Source organism: Aulonocara stuartgranti (assembly GCF_965226115.1).
Source record: "Aulonocara stuartgranti genome assembly, chromosome: 5".
Lineage (NCBI taxonomy): Eukaryota > Metazoa > Chordata > Actinopteri > Cichliformes > Cichlidae > Aulonocara > Aulonocara stuartgranti.
The window spans coordinates 20513766-20529689 of record NC_138943.1 but is presented as its reverse complement, the minus strand read 5'-3'; the positions used below and the strand labels follow the sequence as shown (position 1 = coordinate 20529689).

General features: G+C 45.9%; 1 protein-coding gene across 5 annotated transcripts in view; it reads right to left on the bottom strand.

The window, feature by feature from the left end:
* The window catches only part of celsr2 (cadherin, EGF LAG seven-pass G-type receptor 2), a 75098-nt gene extending 59217 nt beyond the window's left edge, over positions 1–15881 (bottom strand). For 3 of the 5 annotated variants that reach the window (XM_082534482.1, XM_082534485.1, XM_082534486.1), the window contains exons 1-4: positions 15621–15863; positions 15284–15374; positions 13885–13982; positions 9744–13620 (exon numbers count right to left, since the gene is read on the bottom strand). In XM_082534482.1, the coding sequence (XP_082390608.1) occupies positions 9744–13284 (3541 nt within the window). In that variant the 5' untranslated portion in view covers positions 13285–13620; positions 13885–13982; positions 15284–15374; positions 15621–15863. Of the gene's footprint in view, positions 1–9743; positions 13621–13884; positions 13983–15283; positions 15375–15620 lie in introns of all 5 variants that reach the window. The other 2 variants (XM_082534483.1, XM_082534484.1) reach the window with 2 other exon arrangements.
* Between the last annotated feature and the right edge of the window lie 43 nt (positions 15882–15924).

Below are 15924 nucleotides of genomic sequence, written 5' to 3'. Positions count from 1 at the left end.
AAACTCCCACCAAGCAACTGTAGCAATGCCCCAGCGACAAAAAGCAGGTGGTTTTAATGTTGTGGGATGATTTGTGTGCATTGAGCGACACTATCCGCTATCATCATACATTTATATTGCTGTCTTCGAAGTCAACACAGCTGCGGAAGTAACAGCCTGGAGAGAAAAGCAGGGAGAGCTTCTCTAATCAAGAGAAACATATTTGAACAACTGCAGCTCAAAGCCTTACAGACGGTGACAGGCGACAGAAGCAAATGTGCGCTTGGTTTTTGTATAGCCCTTCCAACCTCAAGTGCATTGTTGGGAAAAACAACACAACTGAACACAAACAGCTCGTGCTTTAACAGAAAGCCCACTTGCAGCTCTCGCACGCGGGAGGGAACGGCCGGCACGCTGAAAACTCCTACGCAGCAGATTTACTGCGATCTGTATCTGAGCAGTGTTAGAGCCATTACGTCAAGCAGCAAAAAATACACCGAGCATCATAACTACCCGTGAGCAAGTTTATTTATGTGATTTGACACCGTTTCATTAAGAAAATACAAGTTAAATAAATTTTGTTTTTATTGTTTTCTGCAGAGCAGTTAGGTTTAAATAGAAAGAGACCAGAGATCAGCTGTAATGATAACCACACCACAACAACACATTTCCTCCACCGCCCGTGAAGTCAATAATGAAAACTGCTTGTGTAGCTCAATGTCAACCCAAGGATTTCAATCCTGGGGAGTCAGAGTAAATCCCTCTCTTGATTTCTCCATTCCACAGGAAAGCTGACTTGGCTGGAGAGAGGCCATCAGTACTCATTTGTGGACCCTGCCAGAGCATCCCCTGATGACACTTTTCTGCTGTTTCTGAAAACCTGCAACAAGAGGGCAGCCCACAGATTTCCTTTCCTCTACAGCGAAGCGGCTTCAGAGTCACAGAAAAGAATTCGAGCTCCTCGAATTTGAACATTTACATATCAAAGAAAAACCAATGTCAGCACAACAGTAAAGAGACATTAGCATGCAGAGACGTGACCAAGCAGGAGGCCGCTACTCAAACATACCAACAGCGAATGATGTTGGATCCTGAGCATCCAACAGCAAAGTAACAACTGTCATCCAACTGAGATGCTTTGAAGCAGGAGTCAGCAAAACAGAGCCGGTTTCTGTCTTTGATAGCTCTGCTTTAAAAGAAAAAAAGAAAAAAAAACTTTGCACACTGTGACAGGGGAGATATTTTTAGAAGACGATGTGGAAAACATTCAGTCCAGATCAGGAAAGGTGCTAAAAGTAAAAAAAGAACCTAAGTGAACTCTAAAAATAGTTATTCATTCATTCAAATGCCACCAGACTGTGAAAGTGTAAACACACCATTTCAGCTAACTCAGGATGACACCATCTGTGTAGTTAGCTCCCCACCCTTCAGTCTGTCTTAACATAATTCAGTCAGCAATGAAACCTCTTAAAATTCTGCACTCCAGGGTTCACCACCTCTACCAGTCGCACTTCGTACCCTCGTGTCTAACGGTCCTGTGTTGACAGGTTGAACTGCAGAGCTGAAGCATATGAAACCAGGTCACTGTGAAATCTCGGCCTGGTTCAGTACTAAATGAGTGCAATGTAGCGTAAAGGCAACAGGCTGTTGAATAAACATAATCTGTCACGTTCACAGTGTGAGAAACGTCTTTTCTCGTAGTGATTTCTGGACTCGGGTGGAGCTTTGGTGTTATCGTCACTGCACAGGAGACAAGAAAGTGCTCTGTGTGTTGTTGTTGTCAATGCTGTTGTTGTTGGAGAGCTGTGCCTCCCAGCCCTGATGCACCCCCACAGCATAGAGAGATAAACTTTCAAAGTTTTTCACACAGTTTAACTGTCGCTTATGTTGTTTTTGGACAAATTTGCATTTCATCCACCAGCTGTAGATTTAGACAGTTTACCATTTCAAATTCACCTTTTTCAACCCTATAACTATTACTTGTATCCATTTGAACAGCTACATTTATCCATCCATTTTCTTCTACTTATCCAATTCATGCTCGCAGTGGGCTTTTACTCCAGCTGTCATATGACTGGAGGCATGGTATGCCCTGAACTGGTCACTACCATATGCATTCGCTATAGTCCGACCGATATAAGGTGTTTGAGACGGATAAGGCTATTTGGTGAGCCAACATATCGGATCCTTTTTCACATTTTTTATGTGGAGTTAGTTGTGCGCTCCACTATCGTTCCTGTAGCAAGTACATCTGATAAGGACTCACTGTACTTGAGATTTATGTGTTGTTGTTTTTGTTTGTTTGTTTGTTTGTTTTCTTGGTGATTCACCAAAAGCTTTCTGCAACAGACTGAACTGCAAACCGTGTAATACATGAAGGAACAGCAGGTCTGGTGAGACTCTCCCGTAGCGGACAGGACTGGTGCAAACAAGTGGACACAAAGGCACAAGGAGGTTAGAGGGGTGGGGGCGGGCGGTGGGGGCAGCAGCAGACAGAGCCCACTCCGATTGTCTGCTGGGATCTCGAGGACAATGCAGGACAATGCTACGATATATGCAAGCACCGCAAGGCCTCGCCCCAGCGATGCGCCGGCCTTAATCCCAAACATGATTTCCCCTCCAAACACATAGATGATGTCATTCACCCGCCCCTCCACCCCATCTCACCCGCACCTTCAGTCTGCACTACCTCACCACCTCTGGACCTTCAGCGCAACCAAGCGTGCAGCAGCGAGGCCCACGGGAGGATGTTTTGCTGCCAAGAAACATGCGGGCGGCAAGAAATTGGAGACCCTCTGAGTGCATCTGTGTCACAAATCAAAGAGCTTAAAGAGGACACTATCAAATGTCCATGTGCTTAAAACTCTCTGGTGCTTTCAAAGCAGAGTGCCTCTGAAGTCTCACATGCACTTTAGCGTTCAAAAACACAGCGGATGGAAACTTTATATCTGCAGTCAGGTGTCGGCCGACTCTCTTCGTGTCCTGTTAAAATGAAAGCAGCCGGCAGGACAGGTCAGTGTGTCCCGCAGCATTACAGGTCCACAGAGAGCCTTACATGCTTCACTGGAAAAAACGGAGATGCGGACAGTTGCTCTTTAGAACTTTATGGGTCTCCCCTCCCCCCCTATCTTTGCTCCACAAAAGAGGCCTTACCCCCTCATCCCCACCCACAAGGAATTTCTCAGGCATTGCTGGGTTCTCCATGACAACTGTGTGCTTAACAAAGCATTTCTCTTAGGCATTCTTCCTTTCACAGGGGAGAGAGAGAAGGGGAGGAGGGGGGACAACAGTCAAAGGAGGGAGGGAGAGGAAGGGGAGGACGGGGATAAAGAGGGAGGGTGGAGGAGCTCGAAATGATGGGAGGGAACAGTGGAGGTTGCAGGGGTGAGAGCCATAGACCCGGGCAGATAGGAGAAAAATGGGAAATGGTGACAGGCAAACAAAAAGAGGGAAAGAGAAACAGGATCAAGGTGATAGGTGATGTTAAAGGGATAAAAAAAGAAAAGAAACAGTGCTACAAACATTCCACGCAAGCCTGCGAGTGTGACTAACGCCATCCAGGGAGGGAGGCAGGAAGAATGGAAGGAGTTAGCCGTTACAGATGACTCGAGCTTCGTAAGCAGTGACTTTGATTCCTGCGAATCGAGGGCAAGAGGAAAACCGAAATTTATCAAACATAAAGAGCACAGGCTCTACTAATTATATGAGAGTGTGGAGAAAAGTAATCAGGGCGGTCCAGCTGTTGAGGCCCACACACACACACACACACACACACACAGAAATATACCAGATATGTGCAGCTTGATGGGCTAGTGTAACAGAAGACAATCCCCTCGAGAAAGTCCAACCGCAGACAGCTTAAAGGTTTAATAGATCCTAATGAAATTACACACACTGTGAATGAGTTGGCTGTTATATACATGGCACTTGGTGCAGCAGAGTCCCCACCATTAAAATTCCTGCCATGTAGTTTTATCTGACAAAAATAAAAAAGCCAACATGGAATTCAAGCGTCTGGATATTTTATGTGCCAAATTATCTTAAAAAAAGGCAAAATCTTGACTCATTTGAGCATATTTGTCGCCTTCCCCAGTTGGTCGAGCTTAATGCCAGCGGCTTTGGCTCGAACACACATTTGACAGAGTAGCAGCTTAACCTTGCAGCATCCGCAGCCACTTCAGACTCACACTTGAAAGTTAAAAGGGTGTTCCCTCCATACAGTGACCAGACAGAGACAATACCCGCTGTCCACCATGTAACTTGAGCGCCTGCACAACCCGCAGTGCGATGTGAGCTGAATCGCTCTGCCGTCTTTAGTGGTGGAGGCGTGTTTGTCTGTTAAATTTTAGCACTCACGCTTTCAAAGTGGGGGCACGGTGTTGGCTCGGAGTCAGAATATGATTAAAAGGGACAAAGTGTCCTGGTGTCACACTGGGGATGAGGTGGGTACTATGTTCTAGCAGTTCGCGGAGTATAAAGCTAAACCGTGCCAGTCACTTTAGAGTGCAACAAATATGCAGGCAAATGAGCGGACCTCACATTTAGCAGTGTGAGATAATGATTAGGTACACTTTCTATATGAAAATTAACAGGGCTTTACGGATGAAAGAAAAGCAGAGAAACAATCTCTGCAATCAAATGCAAACACCTATTTATGCAGGCTCACGCTTGCCTGGGAACAGTAGATGAGGCCCCGGGTATGTCAACACTAGTCTGACAGATCTAAGGATACAGATGCAGAATGCCTAATCCCATGGATGAAAACCTGTGTCTCATGCTGCAGTGTGATGGGAATCTCTTCATAACACTTAAGCGACATGATATAAAACATGCAAGAAAAAAAAAGTCTCCATTTTGTCAAATGCTGAGTTGCAAAACAACAGTTTCCTCAAAGCTGAAATCAAAAGACATAATCCCGATTCTGTGTTTATGAGTCTATTTTCACCCACTCAGGCTCAAATACCTGCACACCACTGCTGTAAATCTGGTTCCTTCACTGGCTAACATAATTAAACTGTTATGATTACTAATTTATGCAAGTGCACACAGCCAGTAAGATCCCCAGGCTACGTGATTGTCAGATGTATTGTGAAGAACCTGCTTATTGGCTCTGAGTGATTGTAGTGCCAATTTGAATAGCAATGAGGGACTACTGTTGCTGCTGGATAACATGTATTTCCTCACTAATTATCATAAAGAAATCCACGGGTAGGGCTGCTCGATTATGGCAAAAATGATAATCACGATTATTTTCACTGAAATTGAGATCACGATTATTTGACGATATTTATTTAACCCTTTAAGACCTACTATAGAACCAAGTCCACCAGAGCTTATATTATTTTTTTACATGCTGTAGTGCCATTTGTGGGAGCATTTCAAGTTGCTATACATCAATACAACTGTTATAGCCCATATTTTAATAATATGTATGCATTAAGTCCATAGTAATTACATAAATTGCAAAAAAGTGCAATAAACTACAAAAAAAATTGAAAATCGCTTTTGTTTTGTTTACATATATTTCTACTTGGAGAAATTTAAGAGGTTTATCCCTCAAAACTTTAAATACAATAAAGTTGCAAAAAATAGTTTACAACAACAGGAAATTTATTTTGAGTGTCTTCATAGTTTTATTTTGGAGATACAGCAATTTTTATATACTGCAGGAAAAACAAAAAACAATCCTATGATGCAAATTTGCAAAGAAAACAGCATGTGCATCATTTCACTGTGGGAAGTGTTACGAACAGCTGATAGGAACGGCAAAGCGTGTTTCTGGAATATTATGTTTTTGTTCCTGCAAGCGCTTTTTATGCAATTTTTGCAAAGCTATATGTGGAACGAAACCGTGACCGAGGACAAGCTGATGGCATCAGATGTAAGTACAACTCCTCCGGTTTCATATGCAAAACAAATTATTGCGCTAGCTTACACGGTTCAGGTTCTACAGGGATTTAACAATAGTTACGCAAAACGGAGCGTGCTGCTCTGACCGGCTTTAAAGGGTTAACAATGACTTTAAAAAATAATATAAAATAGTGTGCAACACCACTGAAGTTTTTTTTTTTTAAACTCTCTTTTCAACCAACGGCAGTCACTCTCCAAATAACTTCTGCTTAGCTTTCCGAGCTTCCCTCGGGTCCTCTTAATCAGCGGTCTCCAACCTTTTTTGCGCCACGGACCGGTTTATGCCCGACAATATTTTCACGGACCGGCCTTTAAGGTGTCGCGGATAAATGAGGGAGGGGCTAATAATCGGCTCAGTCATTTTTAATGATCGTTGAAAGCCCAGATCGTAATCGTGATTAAAATTCGATTAATTGAGCAGCCCTATCCACGGGCATATCAAACCCACCTGAAGAAATCTTAGCAAATCTTAGCAAGATAAAGTTTGATCACCTCTATGAAAGCAGATATTAGCCCGTCCCGGGTAATCATTTCTGAGGCAAGCTTTCCAAGTCAACACTTTCTCCTTCTGTTTACTGTGCATGACCTCTTTGTACAGATACTGTTTCATTTTGGCCACATCACTTTAAATGTGGTTTAGTTTTAACATTTAGCTTTATAAACACTACATCCTTCCATCCTCTTCCGCTTATCCAGCTCAGAGTCGCGGGCGGGCTGGAGCCTATCCCAGCCGCCATAAGGACAGGTCGCCAGTCTGATGCAGGGGTAACACAGAGAGACAGAAAACTATTCACAATCACACCTATGCACAATTTAGAGTCATCAATTAACCTAACCCCAGTAACTGCATGTCTTTGGACTGTGGGAGGAAGTGGGGTACCCGGTGAAAACCCACGCAAACCCCATGGAGAACATGCAAACTCCACACAGAAAGGCAGGTGGTGGATTTGCTGCCTGGGCCTGCTTGCTGTGGGGAAACAGTGCTAACCACTGCTTCAGAAGGCCAATGTCGTCTGATAGTGATTTATTACATATACATATATATACTGTACTGGCATGTATGTTGTCTGATATGAAAACATCTTTTTACAAAAACAGTAAGAAAATAAAGTTTAGGTCATTTCTAAACTGTGTATATCACATCACAGAATGGTGGTGAGGAGTCATTGCTAAATGGTAAATGTACTAGTACTTACACGGCACTTTTCTACTTCTACTACAATTCTCACATTCACACAGACTCTATCCCATAAAGCAGGCGCTAAACACACACTCACACTCTGATCGGGAGTAATTTGGAGTTCAGTGTCTTAATCAAGGACACTTGGCCGTGCTGACTGGACGAGCCTGGGATCAAAGCCCTGACCATCCCGCTGGCAGATGACCCGGTCTGAGCAACAGCCACTGCCCTTCTCATTGCGATACATTTCTAACCAGATTGTTAAACACTGCACATTTTTTCATTTAATAGTTGGGCTCTTCGAAACTCATTCAGTGAATAATTAACCTGCAAAGCACAACCGGGGATCGTTTAATGTTCTTTGAATCACACTGCTCAGTTTATATTTTTAAGAACTAGACCAAAAACTGTATGTGCAGTTTGCAGCACTTTGTATATTTCATGTGGTTTTCCTAAATGCTTAACTGTGCAACAAGGAGGTCTTTTCAAACTTTTTGTCGTGCTGAACTACAGTACAAGTTAGGAATTTTAGTCAGTATGGCAATATCAAAATCGACAAAATCCAACGATCACTTCAGCAGTTATTTATGACATTTAAGTCACAGACTGTTTTATATCTGAGATCACTCAACAGCAATCCGAGTGGAAGTGATGTGAATAATATTTTGAAAAGATAAGCGACACTCAGTGCAAAGGGTTATTTTACCAAACCTAACTTCGGGGGGATGGTGTGGATTATTTAAAGGTTACCTTCTCAAAGATGGTGCATATGAAACACTTTAAACTTAAAGCAAAGTGTTGCCACATTTAAACTATTACATCTATTTCGGTGTGAAGAGCGGTGCCCAGAGGTGATGTTACTCACAGTCCAACAACGTACAAAGGAGCCCATCAAAAATCGTCCATCATAAGGGGCCTCTTAAACAGTAGCATAAAGAGAAAGATAATGGGAAGACCTGGGAGGTCCCTGGAGGGGAAAGCCTTTGAAAATTGGGGTCAGCAGGATCTATAGAAGGAGCTCATATTTCTGCCCCATCTCCTCCTCCAGCAGCTCCTGTCTAATGACTTTTCTGCTGGTTTACAGTACCACTGTATTTTCCAACTTGTATTCACTGTACATACACACAAAAAACTCCTTCACCTCCCCTCTGTCCTCCAGCCTTCCTCTATCTCCTTCTGTCTCCTGCAGGGGTGCTGACACATAAACCCCAGCAGGTGCTGGACGCACTGGGGGGACCACGGCCTCTAATTGGTCTTTGGTGGAGTCACAGCTGTTACCCCCAACCACAGCCTGGTATGAGCTCAAGCGCCTGCCCCTTAATCGACGGCTTACCATTGTTCTCCAGAGAGTCGAAGCTCAGCTCAAATCTATCAAAACGACTACCCGCGCTAACCAGTCCGTGCAACACCCGTCAGCCAGCGAACGCACACTTCTGCTGCCATCAAAGAAGACCAACACAAAGGTTTCTGCCAGCCTTAATCTGCTCTTTTCCTGTTAAATTGCTATTTTCATCTTTAACCTTCATGTCCAATCTCTTAATACTGTTCCCAGCTCCTTTCCCCCTCTCTTAGCTTGTGCCAAGGTCAAAGAGAAGGCAGATTTACAGCAGATCACACTGCGTCAAATAAGCTCCAACAGAGGGTAAAAACAACACCGTCACCACCCCTCCTTCCCATCGCCCCTCTCCACCCACACACAACCACACACTTTTTTTGGGTGCAATTTAGGTTCAGTTTCATTGAAGGAGCAAATAAAACTCTGTAATTTGTGCTGACACGCAAAATGAACAGTGCAGGGGAGACAGACAGTTCAAGACATGCAGAGTAAGAAAAAGAGAACAACTGAAGAATGTCTGGAGCTCATTTGAGACCTGCGTGACATTTCCTTTCCCAATTCATGAACAGAAAAATCAGCAAATTTCGTCGATGTGAACTTTATGTGATTCAAAAGCATCATCAAACCAGGATTATCAGTTTTCACCATCCTGGCTGCTATTGAATGTAAGCATTTTCTGTCAAATTAGAACAAAAGAACAGGGCTTGACACACACATCAACTCTTCATTCAAACAAAAAAAACCCCACACTAACAAACAAAATAAAGCTGCAGATATGAACCATTATTGAATTATGCCTTTCATTGTATGACGGAGTGGGCATGACGGACAATTATGGGACATGATCAGTCTGCCACTGGAGACTCTACTCACTCAGACAAACAGCTATTTATATCTTGACAATAGACTGAGCTAAACCAGGATTGTGTATATAACCAGGGGACTAAAATACATGTGTCAGAAGTCCCCCATTAAATCAGCCAAATTAAACAATTAATAAGAAAGGAAATGCTTTAGTGCACTTTTATGACCCTGAGTGATTTTTCCTGTAAAGTGGAGTGAATTACAAATATGCTTCAATGAATATTAATCCTCCTTCATGAATATTTCTATTATAGGAGAATCACGCTGGAATACTCAAGCCAAGAGAGACACACTTAAGCCGTCATCACTTCCATTACCCAGTGAAATGGAGAGAAAATGTAAATGAAGAGACACTACGCATTAATAGAATCAGTAAGAATACACCCCTGTAAGCCTGCACTCCCATTACTGCGCTTTTTTTCATTCACTGGGTGGAGTGGAGGTGGATTACAGAGAGTTATCTAACAATCTCACCTGACACTGAGATCCTCATGGAGGCCTCCAGGGGCCGGTTGTTATCCAGGGCCTGGCTCAGCTGGATCTCTCCCGTGCTTTGGTTCAGGAGGACCAGCTTCAGCTCGTTTCCCACGTCAAAGCTGTAGTGCAGCTGATCGGAGACGTCTGGGTCGTACGCGGGGATGCGCCCGATCACTCCAGTGGGAAAACTGCTCGATTTGTCGGTCACATAGTTGTTAAAGATGATCTGGAAGTTTTTGAGGACTGGCGTGTTGTCGTTCTTGTCCACAAGTTTGATGTGGACTGTGGCTCGGCTCACGAGAGGCGCAGAGGTGGCCTGGACCACAATGACGTACTCAGACCTCAACTCATAGTCCAGGTCTATTAAAGCAGTCAGCTCTCCGGAGAAGATATCCAGCTGAAACACCTCTGGGATGTTTCCCTCCACTATCTGATACATAATCTGTGCATTGCTGCCTTCATCTGGATCTGTGGCTGAGATATGTGCAACCACGAGGCCTATGGGGCTGTTTTCCTCCACCATAATGTCAAACTCGTCTTTCTCGAACACAGGAGGGTTGTCATTCACATCTAGGATTGTTACTTGAATGTTTACTGGTGTTTTCAGGGCAGGGATACCTTTATCTACTGCAAATGCCTGCAGGGTGTAAATGGGCACATTTTCTCTGTCAAGCCTGCGCAGAGTGCGAACAATGCCAGAGGTGGATTCAATTATAAAGTCTCCATCGCCATCCTCCCCACCCTGGAAGGTGTAGAAAACTCTGCCATTGAGGCCAGAGTCTCTGTCTGTGGCAGAAACCTGGACCACGCTGGTGAACACGGGCACGTCTTCCATAATCGCACCAACGTAGTGATCTCTGAGGAAACGGGGAGAGTTGTCGTTCACATCGTTCACAAGTATCTCCAGGTAGGTGGTGTCAGATTTCTGTGGGATGCCGTTATCCCGCGCAGTGATGGCCAGCGTATAGGAAACCTGGTCCTCGTAGTCCAGTTCCATCTGCGTGGTGACAGCTCCCGTGTCGGGGTCGATGTCAAACTGAGGGATGCTGTCATCCATGAAGTAGGTGATGCGCGCGTTCTCGCCCGTGTCCTCATCTGTGGCACTGATGACGACCACGGTGGTGCCCACGGGCTTGTCCTCATTAATGCTGACGGTGTAATGTGAGCTCTGAAACACGGGCCGGTGTGTGTTGGCGTCAGTGACGTTAACAAACACCTTGGCGGTGTCAAAGCGGGTGCCGTCGCTCGCCGTGACAGTGAGGACGTACTGGCGTTCCAGTTTGTAGTCCAGAGGCAAAGCCAGCGTAATGAGCCCACCCCCGCTCTGGCTCGTGATGGAGAATCTGTTGCGGGTGTTTCCACTCGCGATCTGATACGTCACCACGCTGTTGATGTCCTGGTCCACAGCTGACACGGTCACCACGCTGGTCCCCACGGCCGCGTCTTCATTTAGTCTCATGTAATACGCCTTCTGCGTGAACTCTGGGTTGTTGTCGTTGACGTCCAGGATCGTCATGCTGATGCTGGCTGAAGATGACATGACGGGGTAGCCGTGATCACGTGCCTCCACTCCGAAGTTGTAAAAGTCCACGCTCTCCCTGTCCAGCTCGGCTGCGACTACAATCCACCCCGTGCTGTTATTGATGGAGAAAGGGAAGTTTGGTGTGGTTTCAGTGAGCCGATACTCCAGCCTGGAGTTTTCTCCAGAGTCTGCATCGACAGCCTGGATGTGGATGATGGAGTAACCCAGCGGCACATTTTCCAGCACGGTGGCCTGGAATGGCGTGCTGACAAAAATGGGGGCGTTGTCGTTAACATCCAGCACCTGCACCGTAACCAGGCCGCTGATGTTGGACAGCGGTGGGCGTCCCCCATCCTGAGCTCTGATTCTCAGCGTGTATTCTTTGTTTGCCTCATAATCCAGGTGGCTCACCAGGTCCATTTTACCTGTCTGAGCATCGATATAAAACTGCCCGCGGGTGTTTCCGCTCATGATGCTGAAGTGAACGACAGCGTTGCTCCCTCTGTCCTGATCTGTTGCGGTGACCTGCAGGATCTCTGTGTTAGGGGTCATGTCCTCGGGCACCTGGACCACGTAGCGCTTTTCACTGAACTGAGGAGCGTTATCGTTATCATCTTCTACCACAATGTGAACAGTAGCTGTGGCGCTGCGGGGCCCGGGGTCACGACCTTGGTCATTCGCCTCAACTAACAGCATATAGGCTTCCACCTCTTCTCTGTCCACCAGCCCCTTGGTGCGAATTACGCCAGACCTGGAATCAATCTCAAAGACATCATTGGACCCATTATTGTTGAGGATGTTATATAGGATGTTCCCATTAATGGGGGCATCTCCGTCTGTCGCCCTCACTGTTAACACCTCATAGCCTATTTCTAGGTTCTCCCTGATACTTTCCTTATAGTCCTGTTGCTCAAACACAGGGCTGTGATCGTTAGTGTCCCTGACTGTGATAGTGAGTGTGGCCATGGCTGTGCGCCGGGGTGTGCCGTGGTCCACTGCGGTCACACGAAACACATGGGTGTCTTTTGTTTCCCGGTCCAGCACTTCTACTGTAGACACAGCACCGCTGGACGGGTCCACAGCAAAAAGATGGTTCGAGCGGCTGTCAAAGAGAGCTTCAATAAAATACTCCAGCCTGCCTGCCTCGCCTTCATCCACATCCACTGCTTTCAAAACAACAACAGGAGTCCCGGCGGGCTTATTCTCTGCCACAGACACTTGATACATTGGTGGTTGAAACTGGGGGCTGCTGTTGATGCTTCTTCTACTCCTGCTTAAAATCCCTGAATCAGACTGAGCTGCCCTTTGTAACAGCTTCTCTATGTGACCCTGCCTAAAGGGGCCCTCTCCCACACGCCAGTGGATGGAGATGGGACTGACTTGAACATTCAGCCCACTACCTGTGAGTACATCACAGAGGACGTCCAGCTCCAGGAGAGTGTCCTGCCTCCAGCACAGCTTCTCAGACACAAACAAGTTCCCGTCGTTGAAATAAAACTCACGGCTGTTGGTGACTTTGCAGCGGATCGGAGGGCCAGGCAGTAGACCTCCGACTGGGAATAGAGCAGAATCTGCTCGGTGGCACTCTAAGCTGTGATGGCTGTGGGTACTGAACAAAGTGAGGACCTCCATGTCCCACTGAGGTTTTCTTTTACGCGTGTTTGAACAGTTCCTACCGTGTACATGCACCTGGTACTGGCTGGTGAGGAGGTGCCTGTAGCCGGAGTCCGCGCAGTCCTCCACGGTGTACAAGGTGAAGGGGTTTGAGCGCAGCGAGGGGCACTTTATGGAGCCCGAAACAAACACGATGCCCGCTACCGCGTCAGTCTCCAGGAACCCCTCGGTGAATTTTGGAGCCAGCACCTGATCCAGAGTGCACCGCGCGCCCCGCTCCGCGCCGGCCACCACCGCGCTCGCTCCGGCATCCTCACCGATGTGAACAACGTAACAGCGGATCAGTGGGACCAGTTTACAACAGCAGAGTAACAGCAACAAATCCCATTTAACGAAGTGCATCGCTCCTCAGTTTGTGCGCCCGTGTGGCGAATTCTGCGGCTCCTAATTTCTTTAAACTTTCCACCGGTAAGTTTCCCTTTGTTGAAGAAGAGCCATGCTCTCAGCGGGCGCACTCCTCTCCGCTCACTCCGGCTGACGTTTTTAAGAGGTTAACCCGCAGTAACCTTGGCCGGAGCTGCACTCACATCCACACAAACGCACACACACACACTCACACACGCCGGCTACAGCAGCAGCAGCAGCAAAACCTCCGCTCCGTCCGCGCAACTCAGCTTCAATGAGAAAAATGGCTCCTTCACCCCCCCAAGTGTCTCCAGGCTCCTCATTATAATAAACCTGTGTGTGAGAGAGAGAGAGAGAGAGAGAGAGGGAGAGAGAAGCTCTATAGGGGTCTGAGGACTTGACAGAAAGCCTGCCACTGGAGATAAATGGAAACTTCCCATAAGCGTCATTAATTAACGCAGAACAACAGCAGCAATTCAGAGTCGGATTAAGGAGTTCATTAGACAACATTCAGTTCATTAGTATAGTATTAATGCTGCACTCACTAATAACAATTAAGAAGAACCGTTTTGATCACGCCCAATACCCACCACTCACCTCCGGAATGGTTTGGCTCATTAACCGGTCGGAATTCCTTAAATTGTGGGTTTTGGCTGACCTTGTTTCAACCCAAGATAAGTTGCATTCTCGGGCTCCTGTTAAAAAGAGGAGGATTACATTTCAGCTACATTCAAGTCATCTTTGTTTAGCGGCTGTTTTCTTCAGATCCACTAATTCCCGTGCTTTGTTTTCCCGAAGGCTTCATTCACCTGCTCTTACTTAAAGAGCAGTAAAAGCAACATCCGAGAAACACACGAATCACAAGAGGCATTCGTGCAGATAGGCTCCAGAAGTTAGGAACTTTTCAATTTACTCAAATATTCAGAGCAACACATATTAATCTAAAGCGATGATAACAATATTCAGTTTGGGTGCGGAGCAGCAAGGCGCAACTTTGGACTGAAACTCGGCGCTTCGCTGATGTTCTGAGTGCGCCTGACACCTGCTGGGCAAACTGCAGCCACACAGCCAAGAGAGGATCCTCCTGCAAGCTCGCTCAAAACTGCTCATGTTCATGTCTGCTTGTTGCTTCAGTGAATGAACACGTAAAAAATAAATAAATCCGTTTTGACACAGCAGCATAAATAATGAAATGACAGCATGATGGGAAGCGTCTCAGCACAAAGTCCATGCAATTGTCAGTGCTGAGTTTTCTAAGACCCTTTTGGACTTATTGTAGACAAACAGCAACGAAAATAGTGTTTTATAAAAGATGGCACACTAAATCTAGCCAATTCCATAATCTAAAGATTATGCCCGTTTCAGCTCCGAAGGGAACGGCACCATCACACCTTAATGTCTGTTGACCAGTTGCCCTAACATCTCAAGGGGTTGAAGTCTTGTTTTCGTATCTCTCTGCAATTTGCATACCAACCAAATCTGACAGCGGATGATGCAGAGCTCACTCCCAGAAGTGAATGTCCTGCGAGGACCAAGCTCTCCTACAGTCCTACAGTGCATTCACCATCTTCAGACTGCTGCTATTGAGGGAGACACTGCAACCGATGACTGAGCAGTCCTCTGTCTTATGTTGATGGGTAGTAGTGGGAAGCATAACCGATGGGCTAAAGGAGGCGTACAGAGCACTAGGGGATGATTTTGTTGGCTAGTCTGAGAGAAATCTAAATGTAAACAACACTAAAGAGATGGTTGTTGTTTTTCAGAAGGAAGAGGGTGGCGGAACACCCATGTCTATCCTGGGACAGGATGTTGATGTTGTGGAGGTGGACAAGTACCTGAGCGACCAGCACAGATGGTGACTAACAGGCTCTGTGTCGTAAGGACAATGACATCCTTCAGTGTGTGCAGCAAAATGTTGGAGAGCTTCATTCACAACTCAGCTGTGGTGGGCTTTCAAAGAGCTGACACAATTAGACTGGTCTGATTGGCTACAAACCTGTCACTTTTGAAGGTGTGGCGGAGACAAGGTCCCTGATCAAGGGGGTATCCATCGTTCCTTTGCATCAAAGGCAGATCCAGGCAGAGGGCTAAAACAATGATTGGGATCAGGAATATGAATCCAACTCATGCTATATTGCACTCAAACTTGACTGCTAATTTTACAAGCTAAACCATTTTAGGCCATCACAAGATCAGATTTTACAGGATGATACTGTATGTTTTTACAGGACAAGGCTGTAAAAACACAATGACACTGCTACAATAAATACTCAAACAGTTTGGTATTATTTTTAGCAGATGAAGTTATACAACTTCAACTATAAGCTACATACCAAAAATCATAAAATGCTTTTAGCCTATCAGTGCAAATAGCTCCTCGATATTCATTAATGATTGCATTAGCAACAATCAAGCTAACTTTACCCCTGTTAGCAGACCTACACTTTCACACACGCGCGCTTTATCTCACGTTGGTGAACACACACTCCGGTGGATACACTGGGGTCCCCAACGACACTTGATACATTTTACACGTAGACTGGAATAGCTGTGAAATCGATCCTCCAACCGCTGTACCACCTGAGCCACAGCCACCCAACCATCACATTCATACAAAGGAATGAAATTAAAACAAGC